This window comes from Tripterygium wilfordii, chromosome 12 (assembly GCF_013401445.1).
Source record: "Tripterygium wilfordii isolate XIE 37 chromosome 12, ASM1340144v1, whole genome shotgun sequence".
NCBI lineage: Eukaryota > Viridiplantae > Streptophyta > Magnoliopsida > Celastrales > Celastraceae > Tripterygium > Tripterygium wilfordii.
In genome coordinates, this window is record NC_052243.1 from 12,016,649 (window position 1) to 12,039,916 (window position 23,268).

The window sequence follows — 23,268 nt, forward strand, 5'->3', positions numbered from 1 at the left end:
CTACTTTGGGCTCCGGCCCAATCAGTTGTACTGTTTCGTTTTAGCTTTTGATCAATTAAGAAGACCGCCCCTGTGTGACATTGTAAACAAAAGATTTTGGTTAGGTTGAGATTGGAAAGTTGACTCTCATAACTCTTTGTGGTATTTAAAAAAAAAAATTCAAATGTTTTTGGTTTGAGTTTAGAGGTGGTCTGGTCTGTTGTTTCAAATTTTAGAGTTGGCCCAACTGGATCGCATGCTGGGCTCAGGAAAATTATCGGTTAAAAAATATATATTAAAAAAAAATCCCACCCGAGCCCAGAATCTCATTTGCGACAACCCCGAGTTTCTACATTACCCCTGTGCACAGTCCCTGTTCATAGAAGCTTCGCATCCTTTTATCCCGTCTCTTTATCTACTACTTTTTTCCTCGCCCAATTCCATGTTCCCTCGCACACAAACCCTTTGCTCCATCTGAAAACCCTAAACACAAAGAAACCCTTGCCCTTGAGTATCCGGTCATTCGTCGCCGCGGGCGATTAGTTTTAGGGCAACCATGGCCGCTCCGTCTAGAGACCAGGCGCTTTCTCTACTCGCCGCCTCAAACAACCACGGCGATTTGGCCGTGAAGCTCTCGTCTCTAAAGCAAGCCAGAGATATTTTGTCGTCCGTTGATCCTTCCCTTGCGGCCGACCTTTTCCCTTATTTGGTGGAGCTACAGTCATCGCCCGAGGGTCTCGTTCGAAAAGTGCTTGTCGAGTGAGTGCGAAACGCTGATTTGTTACCTCTCTTTGTTTTAAGAATTCTGAATTTAGTTGTTGTTTGATTATTAATCTATTTGGTTATTTCTTGACTATGAATCGTAGTTTACAGATGGATTCACTGGTTTGGGTGATAATTTATGAGAAGCTTGAGCCAATTGTGGCGTCATCCCTCTTGGTTGACTATTTGGGTCGATGTTACTCCCCTTGCTATAGCGTTATTGTGTAGCATATGTTCACGCATCTTTTGTTGGTGTCACTGCATGTGTTACGTGATGCCCTAACTACTGTGCGGCATTTGTTTTTGTTTTTCCCCCTTAGTTTGGGGAAGAAAAATAGCAATTTTCCTTTTATCACCGCTGAACTTGATTAATGTGCAGAAACGCGTCTGGTTTTTCACGTGTTGCTAGTTTTATTTAAATTTTTTTGGGAACTAGGTGCTAGTTTAGTGATTCTATTCTACTTTCTTTTTGAATTGAAAAATTAATAATCAGTTGTATCAACGGCTTTATTGTTTGATTTTCATTTTCATGATAAGTTCCATTATTAAATAAGGCTGGTCTAGTGGTCTCCCTTATGAAATTCCTTGATTTACCATTTAATCCTTTACCATTGCATCTTGCTTGTGCCTTTAATCATGCACTTTTCGTGTCAGCAACACCTGAATCTTTTGGCACTTGTGCTGATCAGAGGATGAGAGGATTGTGCTTCATCATTTAGCATAGCAAACCTTATGAAGGTTGCATTATTTGTTTGTGGTTTGCTGGTGTATTTTTTACTTATTGCGCATTTCATTTTATTTGAAACTCTGTGTGTTTGGCAGGATAATTGAAGATGTTGGTTTAAAGGCATTGGAATATTGTTCTATGCTAATACCTGTCTTGCTGGCCCTTGTAAGAGATGGTGACCCTATTGTTGCAAGACAGTCTATTGTCAGTGGCTTAAAGTTCTACTGCAGAATTGTAGAGGAAATGGTGTTGCAGGTCCCTATATCTCTTTCTTTCTCTCTCTCTCTCCCCACCCCCTTTACTCTTTACTTTTTGTCATTGTTGTTTATTGCCGCCTTCAGGTGATGCTTCTTGTTAGATTTTGAAATTTTTTTGAAAGCTCTGCGGCATGTTCATGAACGACTTTTATGGTTAGATTTTATTTTCCCTGACCCCGCTCATTGTGGGAGCCTTGTGCATGGGAGTTCTTTACCTTTTGGTACAAAATGTGTAAGTGCTTGGTGTTTTTTGTGATAATTGTATAATTGATTAGAAACTTAGAGTTACATGGATTCTGATGATGTAGTTTCATCGGCGTCGCAAAGTGGACCAGTGGCTTGAAGAACTATGGATGTGGATGGTTAAGTTTAAGGATGTTGTCTTTGCTATTGTTTTGCAGGTATGTAACACTTTTTCTTGTCTTTTTATAAAGCATAAACTTTTTTTTGGGACTTGAGTTCGGTAAATTTATTATTTGTTTATCTGAATGGAATTTTTTTGAAGGAGCACCTAGGTGGTGCCTCCCAAAAGCATCCGTTGGACCCATAATGTATAAAAGTAAATGAGTATCAAAATACTAATCTCCCTGAATCCAAAAACTAGGTGCTCTAATCCATCCATTAGGAACACCACCTAATTGTTTGTTTTTGGGATGTAGCTTTCTTGTTTTCTTTTTGTGGCTTTTGTTAGCTTTCTTACTTTTCTGCTCTTTGGGTTGCACCTCCCTGGTGCCCCTTCTCTATTAAACTTTTTGGCTTCTCAAAAACACCATCAAAGGCTCTCTTCTTTGTTTCAGCCATACTTTCAAACAAATAGATAGGGGAACCATATCTCGATTCTTCTTTCTATGGGCCAGTGAAGGAGTAACTCCTCTAATTTCTTTATTGAAAAAATTATTCATCACCCAGATAAACTGAATCTAAAAGAAATCTTCCAAATTCTTCCTGCCCAAGAGCATTAAAGCTATCCATTTCTTGGTCCATCACCTTACTAATAAAGGTATTGAAGAGACTCCTTTTTTAACTCTTATTAGTTCATGCATCATAGGCATAGCCTAGTTGTTGCTACTAATTTGAAATGAAATTGGGCATTCAAAGGGATTGGTATTAGCTATGCATCAATAAACTATTTGACTTCCCATTGATCAACTTAATGTTCTCTTCTTTGAAACAAGTTTTCCCAATTCCCTCTATCTGTTTACTTGTGGCCATTCAAGGAAAAAATTACTAGTTGAAGTGGTTGTTGATCCATGATCTTGAACTTCCGCAAAAAATTTTTGTGATCCATTTTGGAAGGCATTTTTCATGCATTAAACGGCCAGTGGTAGTTTATCAATTAATTAAGACGTGTTCTCATTTTGTGAGGTTTCTAGTTTCTTACAAAATTTACTCTCTTTGTTAGGGTTTTGGTGCAATTTATATGTCAAATTTTCCTTAAAGTTAATTTCTTCTGCGTCATATCTGCTCTATTTACTAAGCCCTTGGCAGAATAGTTTCGTTATGGAACATGGAGATATTGTCATCCTTCTGATTAGTTAATATTTTCTATTGCAGTAATTTAATTATCGGACTGTGTGTCTAACCTGAATATTGATTTAACTTGCCATTGTAGCCTGGTTCTGCTGGGACAAAATTGCTAGCATTGAAGTTTCTGGAAACATATATTTTAATTTTTACAATTCACACCACTGATTCTGAAAAGCCTGCATATGAAGGTATTGCATTCTGAATTTCAAGGGTTTAAAATATTTTTCAGAAGATAGCAAATTGAGATGTTATGTGGCTATGATCCCTTGTTGAAGTTTTTCCTGGCCTTCATATTATTTTTGTTTACAAAATTTTTTTCTTTGCGCTTTATGCGACACCAGCTATAGCAGGAGGTGGACGGTCATTTAATGTTTCCTGTCTACTTGGTGGCCACCCTATTTTGGATCCAGTTGTTATGATGTCCGAAGTAAATAAAACTCTTGATGTTTTGTTGGGTTTGTTGCTATCAGCTGGTAGTATTCGTGGTTCATTGACAATTGCTGTTGTCAATTGGTGAGTTTCCTCTGTCCATGTACTTAATTTCTCTAAAATTGCGAATTTTTTTGGTAGTGTAATCTATTTATTTTTTGATGACTCAATGTATTTTTTTTCTTGAATGCATGTCGTTGTGAATTGAATATTTGTTTCTTGCATCACGACCAATTTTTTTACACAAACTTCTCAAAGGCAATTTATAATCTTTACACAGGCAATCTATAACTTTTTTTTGCGTTAAAAGTGCATTTAAAACTTTCTTCAGACTACTGCACTTGGTTGGTATCGAGTTTAGTGCATGGAATCATTTTATTTGATCTAGTCGGCAAATGGCATGGTATGCAGATACTCGCCCTTAGGTTGGTTTAAAAGGACACAAAATTAACTTTGAACTTTTTTGTGCTGTTTATTTAGAGCTTGGGGACTATTTAGGTGCATAATAATTTTAAGTTATCCTGAGAACCGATTGTTCCTTTTCCCTTTTAGAAATTGTGCTTGCTTCCTTTGTGAAAATGTTCTCGAGGCTATAAGTTTAGCTTGTATAATCTTTGGTTTGCACCAGCTTGGTGCCTCAATGAAAATTTTGTTTTCGAGAAAAGAAAAGGTCTGGTTCCCGATTTTCGCTGCTGTGATAAAGTGAGAAAATTACATTTTCTTTGATTTTATATTCTGAATATTTTGGGTGTTGGTTTCTCTTTTTAAGTTCTAATTGTTTTGTTTTATTTATGTTTTAGTGTGCGTCTTTGTGGTTTTGTGTTTTGAGCTCGACTTTTAACCATGAAATTTTGAGAGGAGAGGGGCTATAAGTTTGGTTGTGACCTGGACTATCTCGTGTCTTAGATATTTTTAGATGATTATGAACCAAGGAGGGCTATGTGTTGTACTGGATTGAATATCTAACTTTGAACTGAACCAATTCACTTATCAGGGCAAGGAATCTAGCCTAAAGCTTGGTTTTTTTGGCTAATTATTTCCAATCCTCAATCCATTTTTAATGGTTGTCTCTGTTTTTTTCCTTTGATAATCTGCGTATCAGGGAAAAAAATATCTGAAAGTGTGTACTCTATTCTTGTTGCTTCTGTTGTTATTGCATGCATAGCATTCTCCAATATGGTATGGTCATGTTCAATGTAGAGATAGTAGCATGGTGGCGCAAATAGTCAAGAAAATACAAGTAGGATATGTTAAATGGAGTTGATGGAGACCTGAAGTTACATGGATGGAAGTGAAAAGAAATGAGATATAGCCTATAAAGGAATAGTGGAGTTTGTATCTTAAGATAGGAATGAATGTGGTTGAGGACTACATGGTGGACTTCAGCTCCAACTAACTTCGCTCACGAATTCATGTGGTTGATCCTCAATTGATTGGGGCAAAGCTTTTGATGATGATGATTGATCGTCTGGAAAAAATACTTATTAGAACAATAATGAACAATTTTGATGTGTTAGTTCAACCTTTTAGCCTTTCACCAATTCTTTTTCTGTTCATTTCTTTGAGGATGCATTTATTTCCTAGTAAAATTGAATAATGGTATAGTGAGCTGTCTAATGAATACACACAGATGACCAGTTAAAAGATTTGTGACTTATTTCTCTCTAGGGTCTGAATATGAAATTCTTCAATTTATAGGCAAAATGAGCGATAGTTGCAATGTTTCACTTTTTTTCATAGTTTACTAAAATTCAGTGGCAATGTCTTGCTTTTGTCATGTTGTGATCTGTGATTGCATTAGCGCCTCTCACTTGTTTATTCTAACTCAAAATGCCATTCTTTTCGTACTGTCAGCCTCTATGAATATATCAACTGATTTTCTTAAGTTATCCCACGTGGATTCTTTTTTGAATTTTGAACAGTTTTTTTGCATTGTAGCTATATATTGTGATGCCAACCAACATCTTGGTTTTCAGAGCTACAAAACTTAATATATCCAACCAGAAAAGTTAGATGTTATGAATTTATTATCCAACCTGTTACGATTTGGACATTATCCAGTTATTCTATTTATTTATATTGCACGGATGGGTGGTCAGGGAGATTTTTTGGTTCATATTAGGTAATAATCGCAGCATTGCTATGGCCTATGAGCATTAGCTAGCATGTGAAATGGCTAAGTGTGCCAAAGGTTATACCACAGTGGAATTGTATGTATTTGTCTATCATCTATGAAGTAACTGTAGCCCTCTATTTGTGAACTACTGAAATTCTACTGTCTCTATCTCTCCACTCACTAACTGCATTTTAGTGCTCACTAATACTAATTACTAATCTTGAAACTTTTAAGAGGGACAGCTGGAGCTTAAAAACAGGTTGTAGTACAAGTTCAGCTGCTTTTTTAAATCATTTGCAGCGAGCTGACCAGCTCTCTAATGAGGAGTTGATGGCCTTGGATGCTACTGCATTGGTGGCTCACATAATCGGATTTACAGGGATCAACAATGTTCACATTGTTTGGTTACTTTGGAGCACTGTGGCCGTTGATAAGTAATAAGCGATGGATAAATGGTTATCATCTCAAGTGCTGAGAGAAACTTGATGGCCAAGCAGTGCTTTTTGTCATATCTAAACTGTTAGAGACCATTTTCTTTTTGTTATTTTTTCTGGAGTTTATCTTCTGTATGTGAGTACAATATTATTGACCGAACCATTCCAAAAGTGTATTTATTATTTTGTGACTTATCCACATTTAATAATCTGAAGTCATTTTAGATTAACCTGCTATATCTTTCTCTTTTTCATTTGTGGTTTCCAAGGTGGTAAGCTGGTAAAAGTGGGCAGTAATATTTTTGGGCCTACTTGTGAAAACTAAATAGTCAGACGCCATAAATTGTTGATATCCTGTTTTAGTAGTTATCCTGTTGGGTGAGTCCTTTGGCTCTTTATAGACCAGGTTCTTTCAGATTGTCTTTGCAAGAATGCAAAATGCTGTGATCAAGATGTTCTCTACATGGAATGTTGTCAGTCTTACTAATGGCTTTATTAGCTTCATTCCAAGCAGCACAGCAAGCAAAGCATTGAAGTAGCACTGAAACCAATGCATCAAATACTGTTGATAGTCATTGTCAACAATGTCTAGCGTTTAAGCATTTTAAAAATAAGATATGAGAAAATAAAGTCAGATTTGAGTTGCTGATGTACATCCAGTTTTCATCAGTCATGACTACCTGGTACATTCTTTTAAAATTGAGTGAGGGAAGTTGCTGCTGCCTACTGGGATGTCCTTTGTTACTTACATTCCAAGCAACAATCTGATATTTTCTCTCCAATTTTTTTATCCATGAAAATTCTTGTCATTTCTTATAGTCTGGGGGCAACAAAGACGGACTTCATGTAGATAAAGATTGTTTTGCTCGTGTTTAAATTCGAATTAGCTAAAAGTACTGGTTTGAAAAAAACACATTCTATACTCCTCAACAGGGATGTCATGAATCAGGAATGTCTATGAAAAGTTTGATGCACAGGTTTTGTACTTCGATGCTTGTTATGAATTTTGCGGTTGGTGTTATTTTACTTTGATGCATGTGATGAATTTTGTGGCAAATGCTATTAGGCGTATCTTGCTTGGTGATCTTTTCGTGCTGGAATGTCTGTATATTTGTTGTGCCAGGATATTGTTGCCTTTAAGCTTGTCTTTTTCTTTTCTTCTCTCTCTCTCTCTCTCTCTTGTGTTTCCATTATATTGCTATTATGTGATTCATAGAATCCTAAAATAATGAGTTATTGTGGGATTTCAAAACGTTTTGGCTGTCACCTTTAAATTTTCTTAGTGGAAGACTGTGACTTGTAGTAAAAGATTTAGAAACACTCTTTGCTTATTCTGGGGGAAGCATAATACCAGAATATTGGGTATGAGATGGTTTAATCAGACATAATTCAGTACTGCACTACGGTAATACCCTTCTGACGTGTGGGAAAGAGGTGGTTTGTTATATGCAATATTTGTCTTCTCAAATATATTATATTTTTCTTTGAGCCAATTTACTGTTTCACTACTGCAAAAATTAATGTTCAGGTGTTACGAAATATGGTTCAATATCATGTGAGGATTTGTTGCACATTCAAGTTGGTTTTTTTTTTCCTTTTGCTTTTGCAGTATTTCATTTTGGGGAATGGTAAACAAATAGTCACCCAATTTCGAACTTCAATAAGATTTTGATCAGGCTATTGGATAGTGAATGATTGTCAAATTATCTTTTTATGTTGCTTCTATTCTGCATTGCCACTGGTTCAGTTGGAAATGAAGTTATTTATTTATTAACCTCAGGCCATATGATCTGTTGGAAGGCACTGAGGATTTATGTTGTAATTATGAGAAATTAGCTCTGTTGGGACTTGGACTTGAGTATCCATTTAGGCATATTTTCTTTAATTTTTGTCTCTGATTCTTTTTTAAGTTCTAAATTTTCTTCTATCGTGGGCGAGTATTTTGACGATTTCTTGTTACCGGTTCCCCCAGCTTGTGCTTCATTTGGTTGATTATTTTATCTGATATCTTAATTTGTTGAACTCTAATTTCGGTTTTTTTTCCCCTTATGTGTCGACTTATTTGACTTTTCAAATAAATAGTTACTATCTGTATGGAAGCCACTTCTGTCTGATAATTATTGGAAGGGTAACTAAGCTTATGCAAACCTTTTGTTTATAGTAACCAATGGAGTTTAGCACTTAGGTTATAGGTAACAGTTTTTATCAGATGTCCATGAAGGGACATTTGTAGGATAAGAGATAGTTGGTATTAATCCTATGTGCTGTTTGATATGACATGCTTTATATTGTTAGGTTACCTTTTCCTCTGCTTCACGTTTTTATTAGTTGGATCCAATGGCTTATGAAAATCTGTCTTTTTAGCATGCTTTTCATAAGAACTGATATTGGAACATGGGTTGAGATCCATGTATTATTTTCTGAAAGTTACATGACTAGAAAGTTTGGTCTTCCAGGTACTCATTTTTAGGCAATTGTGACATGGCATACTTGCTATTCAAGTGGTCCAAGAATTTTTGTTTTAAAACAAGATAACTTGTTAAGTACATACCTTGATTCTGCCCGTTGAAGGAGGCATGCGCCTTGATTTCATTGAGGAAGTTGAATAACATTTATCATCCATAGTTGCTGCATACCATTTACCTGCAAGTTTGCTAATGCGCATTTTATGTACATGGATATTCACAGTTTGCCTCGATAATTCATTGAGGAAGTTGAATAACCTTTATCATCTGTACTTGCTGTAAACCATTTACCTGCAAGTTTGCTAGTGAGTTTTGGCAATTAATTCCATCTTTTGGTGCTATTTATATTGACATGTAATGATTATGGTGTGTATTTGGACTATCGTCACTAAGTTGTGCCTTTTCATGATGCTAACATTTTTCTTAGACCTTAGTGTGAGTATATTATTTGTGCAAAAGTAATCTGAGGGTAACGTCTGCATATATCATGCCTGTTTCCAAACTTGTCCACTGCAAGAACCTTGTGCACGAGAGTTTACTTTTTTTTGTTGTGATTTTATGTCATGTCCTGCTTTTAGGGTTTCAGTTGGGTAGTTACAATAGATGCTTGTAGAGTTGTAGGACGTGTGACAATGTTTGGCATGCTGCATGCCTGCTTTACGAAATTCTGCTAGAAAGTTGTCATAATTTTATGCAAATTCCGACTCCAGACTTTTAGTGGGGTGGTTATACTGAGTGATGTTGAATCACAGATAAATTTTGGTGGTTTTTCAGGCTCTTTTAATTTCATATGGGACATTTGTGTTCTTTATTTTTCCGAATTGTAAATTAATAGTTTTTTATTATTTGTTTTTGGGTCATATTTCGATCGACTTCTTGTTCAGTGAATCGATCCGATCCTGCGACCCGGTTTTTTATGAGTTTTTTTCCCGGGTTAGTTGGATCAAATGAGCTTGCATCTGAACAAGTTGAGTTGCCTTATTTAAATACAAGCTTGCACCTGAGCAAGTTGAGTTTCCTTATTTAACTCTATGTTAATATTCTCCATTTGATCTTACATCTCCCTTGAAGTGGTAATTTTATTTTACTTTGCATGTTTATTCTATCATTACTTGTGTTGTTTACCCTTTATTATGGGCTTGATGTGCAACTAGTAGAACTAAAACTGCACTTGTCTGTTTGACAGTCTTGCTGCCATAGCAAGGAAGAGGCAAATTCACTACGATACAATTCTTTCTGCATTGTTCAATTTTGATCCCAACTTCGAGGGGGTGGGGGGTTGCCATACTGCCAGCATCCGTTATGCCTTGAGAACAGCCTTTCTCGGATTCCTAAGGTGTACTAATTCACCCATTGTGGAGGTAAAATTATTTCACATTTAAATTTTTTATTCGTTCTAATTCCCTTTGCTGAAACTCTCTCTCTCTCTCTCTCTCTCCTGTTCTTTGTATATATTTCCTATACACTTAGTTTGCTTAAATATTACATCTTGAAGTGCTTTCAAGCTATATTTCGAGGAAGTTGTTAGAGCAATTAATATTGTATTTTAGAAATCTGCCCCAAGTAATGTTTCGAGTTAGATTTGTACTATCGTTGGTTGTTAAATATCACTTATTTTTAATTCTTATTGTAGTCGTGGAAAATGAGTATTGGCCTTGATTGTGAACATAAAAGGTTGCTTCATTGCAGTCTGGGGCATCAACGGTTCAAATTAAAGAAACTGCTCCTACCTCCATTTTTTCAACTCTATGCACTACTTCATTGATATAACTGCGTTATATGTGGCCAAACCGTCTTCGTAAATGATGTTATTGAATAAGATGTATTACTGGTAGAACGTACATGACATAATGTGTAGATGTGAAAAATTGTTATACAAAAGTTCACAAGTAAACCTTGATTAGATGTTGACATTCTGCACCCGAAGTTCCTATTATTTTTTCCATTTAACAGCTGGACAATGGAAATGTGCCATGGTTGAAAATTTTGCTTGAAACTTACTTTATCATCTTCTTCAGTTTTAATGCCTACTTTTTGGTGTCCAATTTCCTCCTTTTAATTAATAGATGAGCTTTTATGCACATAGAGAACTGCAACTTATAATACCAAGTTACCAAGCCAATGCTAAATGGGTCTCGTGTGCACTTAAAAAGTGAAACTCTGTTTACTTGATCTCCTCTCTGATAAGTCAGTTATTTTGTTTCGTTCTCAGTCAAGAGAGAGATTGCTCAGGGTGTTACGAGCAATGAATGCAGGGGATGCTGCTGACCAAGTTATCCGACAAGTTGATAAAATGATGAAAAATAGTGAGCGTGTATCTCGTGAAACTCGGCTAGGAAGGGTAATCAAACTAAACTATGTGATTGTGTTTATTAACATAATCTGGTCGCTGGTTTCTACAGTAACTACATTCTTTATTGTCAGGATGACCAACCATCAAGTCATCTTCGTGATTTTGGCGATCTGTCAAGGAAAAGATCCATGCCTCAGGACAATGAAGACATTGCTTATGAGGTGGCTTTCAAGCGAATTCGTCATGGTTCAAACACTCCCTCAGCTTTGCAAGTTCAAGTGAATGGTTATGGACAGGATTCTGTTTCCGTGAATGAAATGTCTCCTAATGTTCCCCAGCTTGACAGTGATTTGACTCCAGTGGAAAAAATGATTGCGATGATTGGTGCACTGCTTGCGGAAGGAGAAAGAGGTGCTGAATCACTTGAAATTCTTATTTCAAATATTCATCCTGACCTTCTGGGTGATATTGTGATTACTAATATGAGGCACTTACCCAAAACCCCCCCACCGCTAACACGGCTTGGGAATCTGCATATTACTCAACAAAACGGCTCTCAAAGTATTTCAGCACAGGTGGTGGCACCATCTGTTTCAGCAAATTCTGTGCAATCTCCGGTTCCCACTTCACAAGTACAGTTTTCTTCAGTTTCCACAATGAGTTCTTCGTTGTCCGAGACATCCACTGTCAATAATTTTCCTGCAGATTCTAAACGTGATCCAAGAAGGGTATATTAACCATTACTTCGTTTGTGCATCTGAATGTCATTATATGTGGTTTTTCGTAATCATTTATGAATTTGGGAGTACAGTGTTGTCTCTAGTTTGGCATAACTTGAGTATAGCTTTTTCAGGATCCACGTCGTCTTGATCCAAGGCGTGTTGTGATGCCCACAGGAATACCTTCTATACATGTTGTCGAGGACATTGGTGCTGTGCATTTTGAATCTGATGGTTCTGGTTCCTTGGGGAAGCCTGTTTCACCTCCTGCTATAACATCTGTTGAAACTCAGATGCCGCAGTTGATGTCCAATGCAGATGTCAACGATAATATTTCGGGAAGTACATTGGTCGCTGAAACTGATCAAGGAAATCCTGAAGAAGAGTTTGTGAGAAAAATTGAGGATGCTGTCCCAATTCCAGAGGTCAATGCTTCTCCTGATCAGGCACTTTCTCCTCTCCATGTCGCTGACGAGGATTCTGATGCGTCAAAGTTGTCTGATGGCGAAAGAACATATGAAGCTGATTCATCATCTTTTCTGGAAACCAATCAGAATTCCCCAACTATTTCAAACACTTCTACATCTGAGGAGATGTGTGTGGATTTACCTGTTCTTCCAGTGTATGTTGATATGACTGAAGAACAACAAATAAGTGTGAGAAAACTGGCAGTTGAACGAATTATCAAATCGTATGATTATCTAGATGGTGCCAACTCTTGCAAGACATGGATGGCAGTACTTGCGAGATTGGTTGCTCAGGTAAGGTTCACATATGATTTGATTGTTATGTTCTTAGAACTTGAATTAATCTTTCTGTTTTCAGTAAGTTTGCCACTAAAATTTTAACATTGTCATGACTTATAGTTAAACATTATCTCATGTTTCAAGTTGGTATACTAAGCAAACAGTTAAAATAGACTATTTAATTTTATGTCTCTATAAAGCTGCATTTCCAAAATTACTTTCTTATGCAAAGAGATTTAGGGTCCAAATTGCATTTCCAAAATTACATCTAACTCTGTTTTCTTTCAGCTTGATGCAGGTGATGATGTTGTGGTGGTGCTGCAAAAACAAATAGTTTTGGATCACGAATGGCAAAAGGTTGTTATTTATGTCCCATGCAGTCCATTCACTCATGTCACTTTTTTTGTTTTGATAGACTACGTGTCTCGCTCTTTCACTTTATGTTTTTTGTGCGTCTCTGTGTGGGTCTCGAGACTTTCCTATGGGTAAAAGTCTCTGGGTTATGAGTGCTCTGATGATTCTTTGATAAGTAGCTCAATTCTTGTGATAAAGTAAATCTACTTTTGTAATTCATTCAGATTATCGTATTTTTCTCTTAGCCAATTTCTAGTACTTCTGAGAGGGTTATGCTTTTATAAAACTGAAAAGTTGCATAATTTTGATATGTTTGTAGTTATTACTAGTTGTAAGTTCAGTGATTTTCTTTTTTTAGATTCTTTACTCGAGAATGGATTTCATTACTAGTCTGAACTATGGTTGTGGTCGTGAACAATAATGTTGATTTTGTTCTTCCTATTCTTTCATCTTTTAGCAGTTTTGTGAGTTTAACTCCTGTGGTCTGTTGGAACTTGGAATCCATTAGATGAGGAAAGTCATAACCAGATTTTGATTTTGAATTCTGTGATGTATCCATTACATTCGTGTTTTTTAAAATCCTGAAAAGAGTGAGACTGTCCAAAAGTACAAGTGAGCAGATTCATTTTTATGCATTAATTCACCCGTAAATCTTTTATTGTCTCTTATTTTGTGGTAGAAGTCCTTCCGCTATCATAACAGTGGTGGATTACTTTTTTTCATGAGATACGTGTCAGTTTCTTTTAATAAGTTTGATCACATTTTAAATTCAGAATCTGTAATCAAATATCCTGATATCAGTGGGACATATGATAGTTTGTATTTTATTGTGGGCAATACTTGTTTGTCCACTAAACTAATGGACCCAATTTACTGGTCACACTCTTTGGTATCAGTTGTTTTTATATCATGTTTAGTCTTCTTTTTTTTTTCTTCCTGGAATTAACGGCTCACATGGCCTTTGTATCATTATTTTAAACAATCGGATCACCCCATTGCTCTTAATGAGTTGTTGGGTTATTGGTGCATTTTCTATTGTCTGACTTAATTAGATTGTGGTTAGTCTACACCAAAAGGGCCACATGATAATTCTCTTCTGCATGCGTCAATCTCTTCATTAATCTGATCACTGTTTTCAACTTGTTTCAGTGGTAGAGTTGCAGGGGTTCAACCTATAAATCATAGGTTCAATTCCTAGAAACAGTCCCTCCACATATTGAGTGGGGGTAAGCTCCGTTTACATCATGCCTGTCTCCGACCCCGCCCACTACGGGAGCCTTGTGCACTAGTGTTGTTTACCTTTTACCTGTTTTCGACTTGTTACATTTGATTTACGTGTGGTGATTGCTGCTACTGATGTTTCTTTGCTCCAACATAGTCGAATTTTGAAGGGGATTTTTTTAATACAGTTTTTCTAGGTTTTTTTTTCCTATGGTTGATGTTCAAGTGATTTGAACTAATTTTCGTGAGCAAATATTCTTGATATGTTACTTTATGAGGTTGTGTTGTCCTTTTATTTTTTTAATTTCTTTAATCTGATCTTTGGTTAATTCTGATTGTCAGGGGCATGATCTTGTGTTGCATATCCTGTACCATCTACATTCTCTCATGGTCTCAGATTCAGTTGAAACCGCTTCCATTGGTGCAATTGCTTATGAAAAGTTTCTATTGGCAGTGGTGAGTTCTATTTTAATGGTTCACTTTAAACAATTCACTGGAAGCTTAAATTCATATAAACCTGTTCAATGCAGGCCAAATCGTTACTGAATATTTTACCTGCTTCAGACAAGTCCTTCAGTCGACTTCTTGGTGAAGTTCCATTTTTGCCTGATGCTTCCCTGAAATTGTTAGATGATCTCTGCTATTCTAATGTTTTTGATCCCAATGGAAATGAGATTCGTGATGGTGAGCGTGTCACTCAGGGCCTTGGTGCTGTGTGGGGTTTGATTTTGGGGCGTCCAAATTATCGGCAAGCTTGCTTAAGTATAGCTTTAAAGGTACCTCGTCGTGCTATGAGCATAGTGCAATACTGGTGATTATCATCATTATAAACGTATTATGTGTGTATATTTTATTGCTTTAGTTAGTGATATTCATTGTTTGATGACAGTGTGCTGTTCATTCACAAGATGATATTCGGGCGAAAGCTATTAGACTGGTATGGAGCCTTTATCTGACTAACATCCTTTATTTTTGTGGATAGGCCTTCTAAATCTATAGGCCAGGCCGCCAAAGTGCATTTTATGTTCTCTATGTTCTTAAATGCTAATTGTCCATCATTTTGTGTTCTGTCTGGATGGACGGACAGGTGGCAAACAAACTCTATCAGCTGAACTACATGTCAGAACATATTGAAAAATATGCAACAGATAAGCTACTTTCTGTTGTGGATCAGCACGCTTTAGGTATAGAGCTTTCACAATCAAAGTCGGACAACAGAAGAGCTGAAGGAGAGGTATGGATGCATATATCTTTCATTATGGTTTTCCCCTTCCAAAATTGCTTTGCCAAATGCTCAATTGCTTAAGGGTTGATTGAGTAATTCGATGGAGATAAATCTTTGGCTTAAGGGGTTTACCCACTTCCATGGGGATGGTGAATGGTTGTACTGTTTCAAGTGTTTGCCATTTTCATATGAGTTCTTGAATGGGGTCTATGTTTTTATCTGTGACATATTAACACTATATGCTATGATGTCTTTGAAAATGTGAGAGGTTTGATGCTAACTTGCTTTATAAAGATGATTAAAAAATAGGACAAAAAATAATTACTTGTTGTCTACGAGTCACTTTTCAGCATATATATTTTTCTTGGGGATGTCCAAGTGCCTTGCGATTATATAGGTTTTTGACTATGAAAGCTGAGGTCTTATCTTAAACCAGGGAAACGTCTCTTAGTCTTATCTCTATTTGGTCTTTGTCAATTACAATTTCCTTTGTAATAACACCTAAAAGGTTTTTTTTTGGAAGGAAAGAGCAATTCTAAATGTCATTATAGGTGGACCAGACAATCGGTTAAAATAATTGAATATGCTCCATTTTTACTTATGAATAGAAAGTTGCTGGAGTTTGGAGCACAAATCCTCTGGAAGGAGGTCTTATATTAAGGTCGTGTAGGCCTCTACTGGATTACTAGTTTCTTCAAAAGGGGCCTGGATTTTGATGGCAGTTGGTAGGACTGGATCATTCTGGTGATGTAATATTGTATTTTGATTGTTGTGATTAATGTTGCAGTTTCTACGTTTTTTAGTGCAGCTATTTTGCACTCCCAGAACATGTAATGAAGCAAAAGATTTTAAAATTAAGAATTTTGGAAGCTATGCCATAGTAATTACATAGTGAATGGAATTGAATACAGTTAAAAAAAAGGTAAACAACTCCCGTGCACAAGACTTCCGCAGTGGGCAGGGTCGGGGATGGACAAAATTTATGTAGACCCTATCCTACATTATATGTGGGGATGTTGTTTTCAGGAATTGAACCTATGACTTGTAGGTTGCGCTCCTGCAACTTTACCACTGAGCCAGATGTCGCCTGTAATTCGAATACATATTTTCTTAAAAAAAGTATGTGATATTCATGGCACTCTACTTCTGGTTAAAGCCCAGATCATGGTCATAATTGCTTGTATCTTCTTTCATGTGTATGATAGCGTGATACTGATTGTGTGCCTGGATACATTTTTTGCTGGGCTAGTTCCAATGTAGGACAAGATGCCGTATGTGCACCTCATAAGATTGTGTACGCTAGGTACACACCTGTACATTCTTCGAACGCCCAGGTTATTGGGCTTCTGTGGGCAGAAAATTTCTGGCACAAGTTGAAAAGTAGAGCACACCTTAGTCTGTATTTTTTTTAATTACTTTTTGTGTTCTGCTGGAAACTATTTTCAGGTTGCAAGACATGAAATGTCAACTCCTGAAGATGAGAATACGAGTGGTGCACAACTAGTCGTCCAGAATGTGGCTACAGTGTCATTTCCTGAAGCCCAACGCCTAATTTCGCTGTATTTTTCTTTATGTACAAAGGTTAGTTTAAATTTTCCATTGCTTTTGAAAGTTTTTTGGACTTTCTTCTTATCAGCTTTTTGATAACTGAGTATCTGCCTTTTCCTTTCAGAAACCTAGTCTTCTTCGACTTGTATTTGATATTTATGGGAAAGCTCCAAAAAGTGTGAGGCAGGTCTGTATTAGTTAATTTCTGTTCACCTTGTTTTACTGTTGTATTACTTGGTAATTAGTAAGCAACATGATCTGCTTGTATAGTTATGATTTCTTTCACATCTATTATCCTTGTATCATAACTGAGTTAGCTTTGTTGCATTGGCTTGCTGCTTTCTGCCTTACATCTTCTTCTGTGAGAATTCTGCTCAAGTGCCTCCATTGTTGGTAATGACTTTGAATGCCAACTTGAGTTGGTTCTTAGGAAAAAAGGTTTGGTCAAACCAGGCCAAATACAGATAACTTCCTGATTGAGCAGTCACTGTAGCAGGATAGTCCCGCAGGCTGCAGTCAGTTTGTTTTGAGCTGGGTCTTGAGTTATTTTAAAAAAGAAGCATAAACGTGTGGTATATCACAGATATGATTGGTGTGCTTGGCATATGGTTAGATAACTCATTCTGTTTTAATATTTCATGGTCAAATTTAGTATAAAGGCTCAGTTGATGATGATGATGATGGTCAAATTTAAGCACCTACTGAGCTCGAAGTTTGGTTTTGAAATTATGTTTATAGCATAACTTCTGAAGTCTAAAATTTATTGAATGCAGGGAATGGTTCAGCCTTTTGGCTTGAATATTAGGCCTTTGGTTTAGGTTAGTTTAATAGATTGCAGTACGATGTTCATGGTGTGTAATCCTTCTTTCTGCTCCATTGTGGGAGCATGTAGCTGTCTCAATACTTTTCAAATAACCAAATTCACCCTTATAATTTGGGAGTTCTATGTGGTAGACGGAAGTCGTTTATTTTCAATGGAAAAAAGTACTCTGTTTATGTTCAATTAAGAGAGTTCATTGTATGATTTTTGTTATAATTATTTCTTTGGAATGATGCAGGCTTTTCACCGCCATATCCCTGTACTCATAAGGGCTGTAGGACCATTTTATTCTGAATTGCTTCATGTAATATCTGATCCACCACAAGGGAGTGAAAATCTTTTGACACTGGTGAGTTCCTTTCAATTTTATGTTCACAATTCTTCTTTGAACATCAACTCTAGTGTTTTTGTTTTAACTTTCAGGGTTCTGATAATGCTGATTATAATTTTTTTTTTCCTGGCAAGGTGTTGCAAATATTGACTCAGGAAATGACGCCGTCTGCTGATCTTATAGCCACTGTTAAACATTTATATGAGACTAAGTTGAAGGTTCTTACTAATTTTTTTTTCATGTATGATAGTATATTGCGTCATTTGGTCCTCATGTGTACTCCATTCTTTGTAGGATGTGTCGATTCTTATTCCAATGCTTTCATCACTTTCCAAGGATGAGGTTTGATTTGATCTTTTCTTGACCCTGTAATTATGTTCATTTTGATGTGAAATTATACCAAGAGAATTTTAGGGCCGACATTTCTGGTTGCATTTATATACTATTGGAGAGAGCCAAGAACTTTAATATTTTCTTAGTTCAGAATTATGGACTGAAACTTCGACGCTGCCATAGGCTAGTGGCCTTTTTCTTTCTATTTTTTTTCATGTTAAGTAATTTAATATGGTAGCATGCTTTTTTTTTACTTCTATCATTCTTAGAGTGATTTTTTGAGGAAAGGAAAATGCAACTTCTCTCAATTTTGCTATTCCGTTGTTGATAAGCTGTCACATTCTTCATTTGATTTTCCCCCCCTATTGGTTGGTGGTTGTTTTCTAAATCCAGCCCTTTTCCCTTGGGAGAGAGATTTCACAACTGAATGTGTATAAGTTAGTTGGAAAATTCAAGCATGAAACCTGACCAAATATGGATTAACCCACTCTCAAGTCTTAAGTAATTTATCTTACACTCTTAGCCTCCGTTTTAACTTGGATCATGGCTCCTAACGAACCCACAAAACACTTTATGTCATCCTGATTGTAAACATGTTATTTTCGCTGTAAGGTAATGTAAGATTACATGACCCCTCCTGATTATTGATTCTTTAAAGAAGGATTCTTTTGAATTTCTGAAATGTATCCTTGTTGAAGTTAATTGCATTCATTTCACATGGATGCCTTCTCACTTATTGTTGTCCCCCCAACCCCCACCCTTAGATGTGCAATGTAATCATACTCTGATTTCAGGTTTTACCTATTTTCCCTCGGTTGGTTGACCTTCCCATAGAGAAGTTCCAGACAGCACTTGCTCATATATTACAGGTATAAGTAAATGAATTAAATAATTTGGATTTGTATTTGATTGAAATTTTCACCTTGGAGTATAACACTGATGATGATACAGAGGACGCCATTATTTTTTATGTTGAACTTCTAAAGAGGCTTGTTAAACCAAGACCCACACTTTTACACTTTCGCATGAATATTGTTGTTGGCTGTTGTAACCTTCTTATGTTTTTATGTCACTTTTGGGTTTGATCAACGTATAATGATAACATGTTCTGAAGGCATTCATCAATAGAGATCTTGTTTAATCGTGTAACAACATGCTGAGATCTTTTTGAATTGATAAACATGTGAATAAATGATGAATCTTGTTGCTCATCCATGCTCTGGAGTCATTGATATCTTCTGTCTGCTTCGGGATAGCTTGATACTCATGTCAGTTTTGTGCGTCACTGGTTTTAGTTATTTGATCATGGTTCCCCATTTTTTTTTTACCATCTTAAGGAAAATTTATCTCTGAGGAATTAATATGCCTGTGGCAGGGTTCGGCTCATACAGGTCCAGCTTTAACGCCTGCAGAAGTTTTGGTTGCCATCCATGATATCAGTCCTGAGAAAGATGGTCTTGCACTGAAGAAGGCAAGTCTTCCATCTTTTTGATTGTTGGTTTTGTTCATCAAGGGTGACTTTGTTTTCAACTCAGTCCACTAATTTCTGATTGTTTTATTCATTTTTTTTTAATGTTTTCCATGTTATGTGAGTTCTTATGTCTATTCTGTGTACTGCTAGCAAATCTTTTCTCAAATTGCACATGATAGAGTGCATTTGTCTAATGAAGAAATCTGGAAACAGTAAAGTTATTAGCTGCCTAAAGGCAGCATATTAGGGGTGCAGAAATCTGGCACATTTCCATCAGTGTGAGCATGTTCTCCACACCTCTTTCATATGATAGTACCCTCAAATCTAGCACCAAGAGGATAGATGGAAAGGAAGTCATATTAGTAAAACTTTTGGTGGCATAATGGTATTAAATCCAACAACCTTCGTATGATAGTACCCTCAAATCTAGCACCAAAAGGATAGATGGGTAGGAAGTCATATTAGTAAAACTTTTGGTGGCATAATGGAATTAAATCCAACAACCATAATCAAGTTTCTCTTCCAAGATTGACTTTTGCCCTGAAATGACCTCATGATTTGCCTGAAAAAGCATACGTACGAGGACATACCTCAACTTTAGCATGTTTTTCATTTCGACACCACTAAAGATGAAAGTTTCTTAACTAGATGGGAGGTCATCATCTGCCTCTTCCACTTGCCTAATTTTTTTAAGTCTAGAGGACTATTCAAAATTTTAGCTGAGCGTAAAGCCACCATGAATTGCTCTCAGTTATCTTCTTTGAAACATCCGCCCACCCTCCACAAGATGAAGGGTCTCACTATGAAGGTCTACTTATAAGTTATTGCTCTAAAATGTGAAGGATCACGTGGAATTTATTTTTTTTTGGGGGGGGGGGGAGATCATCATTTACATTTCTAAATCATCTTGTTTCTTTAGGCAGTTATACTTGTGTGCCACACTCTCTTGTAGTAGTTGGTTATTTTTTTCCTGTGTCTTCAGATAATAGATGCTTGCTCTACTTGTTTTGAGCAACGGACAGTTTTCACACAACAGGTCTTGGCAAAGGCTTTGAATCAGATGGTATGTAAATGTCTTATACCATCCAGGGTGGATAAAAAGATTAAATGTTGTTCCATATTTTCAGTTGTTTTTCCACATTTCAGGTTGATCAAACTCCTCTGCCTCTCCTCTTCATGAGAACTGTTATTCAGGCAATTGATGCATTTCCCAAACTGGTAACTTCACGTGTTTGCTACATTCAAATTTTCATATTCATTTTCACTACAGCTATTTAATTCAGGATGTCTTATGGTGGTATTTTTTTTTTTGGGGGGGGGGGGGGGGGGGGTGAATGGGAAATTCTTCTATGGGCTGGTAGCCTTGTATGCTTTGCTATCAGCAGTGCATCATATCTATTACAAGCCTCTGTATGCATTAGCATGTGGTTTTTTCTTTCCATTAAAAAAAAATTGATAGTAAGGGGTTTGAGTCTAACGTAAATTCATGGAATTTTGTGCAAAAGTGTTGACTTCGTTTCAGTAGTAAAATTATGAACTTATAATTCTGCTTGGGATTCAGGTCGATTTTGTTATGGAGATACTTTCCAAACTTGTGAATAGACAGGTACGTTGACTTCAGGTCCACTAATACTCGAATTTGTAATCAAAGACCTTTTTCAGTCGTTCTTGCTTATTCAATGGTATCAGCCGGTATTTAATAACTCCCCCTTCCTTGTATCGTTGTGTACTTAAGGTTGTTTATTTTGTAGCATTCTTATTAAATTCATTACTAAATGCTGACACAGACAAACTTACATATGATTTCTATCCTGAGTTTAGGTATGGAGAATGCCAAAGTTGTGGGTAGGGTTCCTAAAGTGCGTGTCTCAAACTCAGCCACACTCTTTCCATGTGTTGTTGCAGGTACTTTATGGTCTCCAGTGCAAAAACAAGTTCACCTTTGCCTTACCCGGTGTTTTTAATACACTGGTTTCTTTTTCTTTGGTTTCTTGCAGCTACCATCTCCTCAACTTGAAAGTGCTCTGAACAAGCATGCTAAGCTCCGAGGTGCCTTGGCTGCTTATGCCAGCCAACCTAGTAGGAAAGCTTCAGTTCCTAGGTACCTTTTTTGTTAGACTTATCTTCAACCTTTTGGCCAAACAAAATGTCATCTGCTTATGCCTCAACTGGTATTTGTACCTTATCTTATCGTTTTCAATATCTGTATTGTGAACAGACTTTTATGGATTCAAATGTTTAATTGTCTATTGTTTTCAAGTTTTGTCCAACAGTATCTTCACCTATTTTTACTACAAGATAAATGTGGTTTCCAAAATCTGGCTGAAAATACAAATAGAAACCGACAATTTTTTAGTACCATCTCTGATTTGGACTAAAATGAACTCCTTAAGCTGGCTGATGATGCATGTGCATAAATATTTATTAAAAATCAAGAACGAATTCTTCTCATTTAGCTTGCCTTCTGTTTCATGACCTGGATTTGTAATGTGCAGATCAACACTTGCTGTTCTTGGTCTTGCTAACGAATCACATTTGCCACATGGCTCATCTTTGCATCCTTCAGACACCAACTCTTCAGTACATGGATCAACTATGACAAGATAAGAAGCTTTGGAATTGTTCTAATTGATGAGCTATTCTAACCTCACCATTACGCAGAGGAAATCTGAAGCTTGTTTTCCCCTGCTCATGGTTCCAGTTGCCCACAGAGAAGATACAATTGGCTGGCCATATAAAAGGTGCTCACATGGAAAGCTGCATTGCTGGCCAGTGCGTATGAATGAGAATCTATAACAGGTGGCATATGACATGTTTCAATCACGGAGCGCTGGAAAAGAATCCCCATTCTGCACCTTCCAGATACTGATCTGGGTATTGTACCATATAACTGTAATAGTTCAATTTTTCTATTTATTGGCATTGTAATTTTTTGAACCTGGGTTGCCTATTTTTCCTGGCTGAGGATGGACTTTGTAGTGTAAATATCGGGTGGCTAGTTGCATGGAAACACGTAGATGTCACCACCTGTTTCTGTGCTTAGGTTCTGGGACCCTATCGATGCTAAAGGAAAAGGAATCATTGGGCTCCCTTACATGGTGTGGGAACCTGGACCTGGCTGTGAGGGAGACTGGACAGAGCGAGCTAACCCCAAATATTTGATGGGGCCTGGATAAAAGTTTGACATCGAAGTGGTTGATTGCATATTGATTTTGCCAATTATTGTCTATGAATGGCTTGTTCCCCTCCGGTCTTATTTTTGAATCACCCTCCCTTCTATAAAATTATCATGGGCTTGGCCCCTCAACAGCATAGCCTCGGTTCAAGGTTTTCTTTGCCACCGGTGTAAATTCATCGATGTACATTGTATCACTTCCTAAATGAGGAAGATTTATTCAGGAATTATTCCAGTTTATGCTATTATTGATACTTTATATTTCCATGCTTAGATGGTTATAAATGCTTATAAAAAAGAGCACCTTTGATGAGAGCTACGGACAATGCAAGTGTC

The 23,268-nt window shown here is 36.8% G+C and overlaps 1 protein-coding gene across 4 annotated transcripts; it reads left to right on the forward strand.

Annotated features, from left to right (window-relative positions):
* The first annotated feature begins 331 nt into the window (after positions 1 to 331).
* LOC120010897 lies at positions 332 to 23,180 on the forward strand. 4 transcript variants are annotated; one of them, XM_038861809.1, is made up of 28 exons: positions 606 to 738; positions 1,396 to 1,479; positions 1,564 to 1,723; positions 2,034 to 2,126; positions 3,338 to 3,440; positions 3,594 to 3,765; positions 9,883 to 10,057; positions 10,909 to 11,037; positions 11,121 to 11,717; positions 11,843 to 12,469; positions 12,743 to 12,811; positions 14,372 to 14,485; positions 14,560 to 14,805; positions 14,919 to 14,966; positions 15,117 to 15,263; positions 16,701 to 16,835; positions 16,927 to 16,989; positions 17,861 to 17,971; positions 18,088 to 18,171; positions 18,248 to 18,295; positions 19,081 to 19,155; positions 19,662 to 19,757; positions 20,740 to 20,820; positions 20,904 to 20,975; positions 21,319 to 21,363; positions 21,579 to 21,662; positions 21,755 to 21,858; positions 22,253 to 23,180. In XM_038861809.1, the coding sequence occupies exons 3-28, from the start codon at positions 1,607 to 1,609 to the stop codon at positions 22,362 to 22,364; spliced, it is 3,747 nt and encodes a 1,248-aa protein (XP_038717737.1). In that variant the 5' UTR covers positions 606 to 738; positions 1,396 to 1,479; positions 1,564 to 1,606; the 3' UTR covers positions 22,365 to 23,180. The 4 variants fall into 4 exon arrangements, with proteins under 4 accessions (XP_038717736.1, XP_038717737.1, XP_038717738.1 ...); XM_038861808.1 differs by lacking the exon at positions 1,396 to 1,479 and having other exon boundaries at positions 332 to 738; XM_038861810.1 differs by lacking the exons at positions 606 to 738; positions 1,396 to 1,479 and adding an exon at positions 1,810 to 1,957 and having other exon boundaries at positions 1,579 to 1,723.
* Positions 23,181 to 23,268: the final 88 nt, after the last annotated feature.

Bases quoted from the DNA above. Each gene is read 5' to 3' on its own strand.
- LOC120010897 (XM_038861808.1), top strand. From the start codon at position 536: ATGGCCGCTCCGTCTAGAGACCAGGCGCTTTCTCTACTCGCCGCCTCA. The intron at 14,967-15,116 runs GTATGGAGCCTT...ATGGACGGACAG, and splicing joins GGGCGAAAGCTATTAGACTG to GTGGCAAACAAACTCTATCA. The intron at 19,758-20,739 runs GCAAGTCTTCCA...CTGTGTCTTCAG, and splicing joins ATGGTCTTGCACTGAAGAAG to ATAATAGATGCTTGCTCTAC.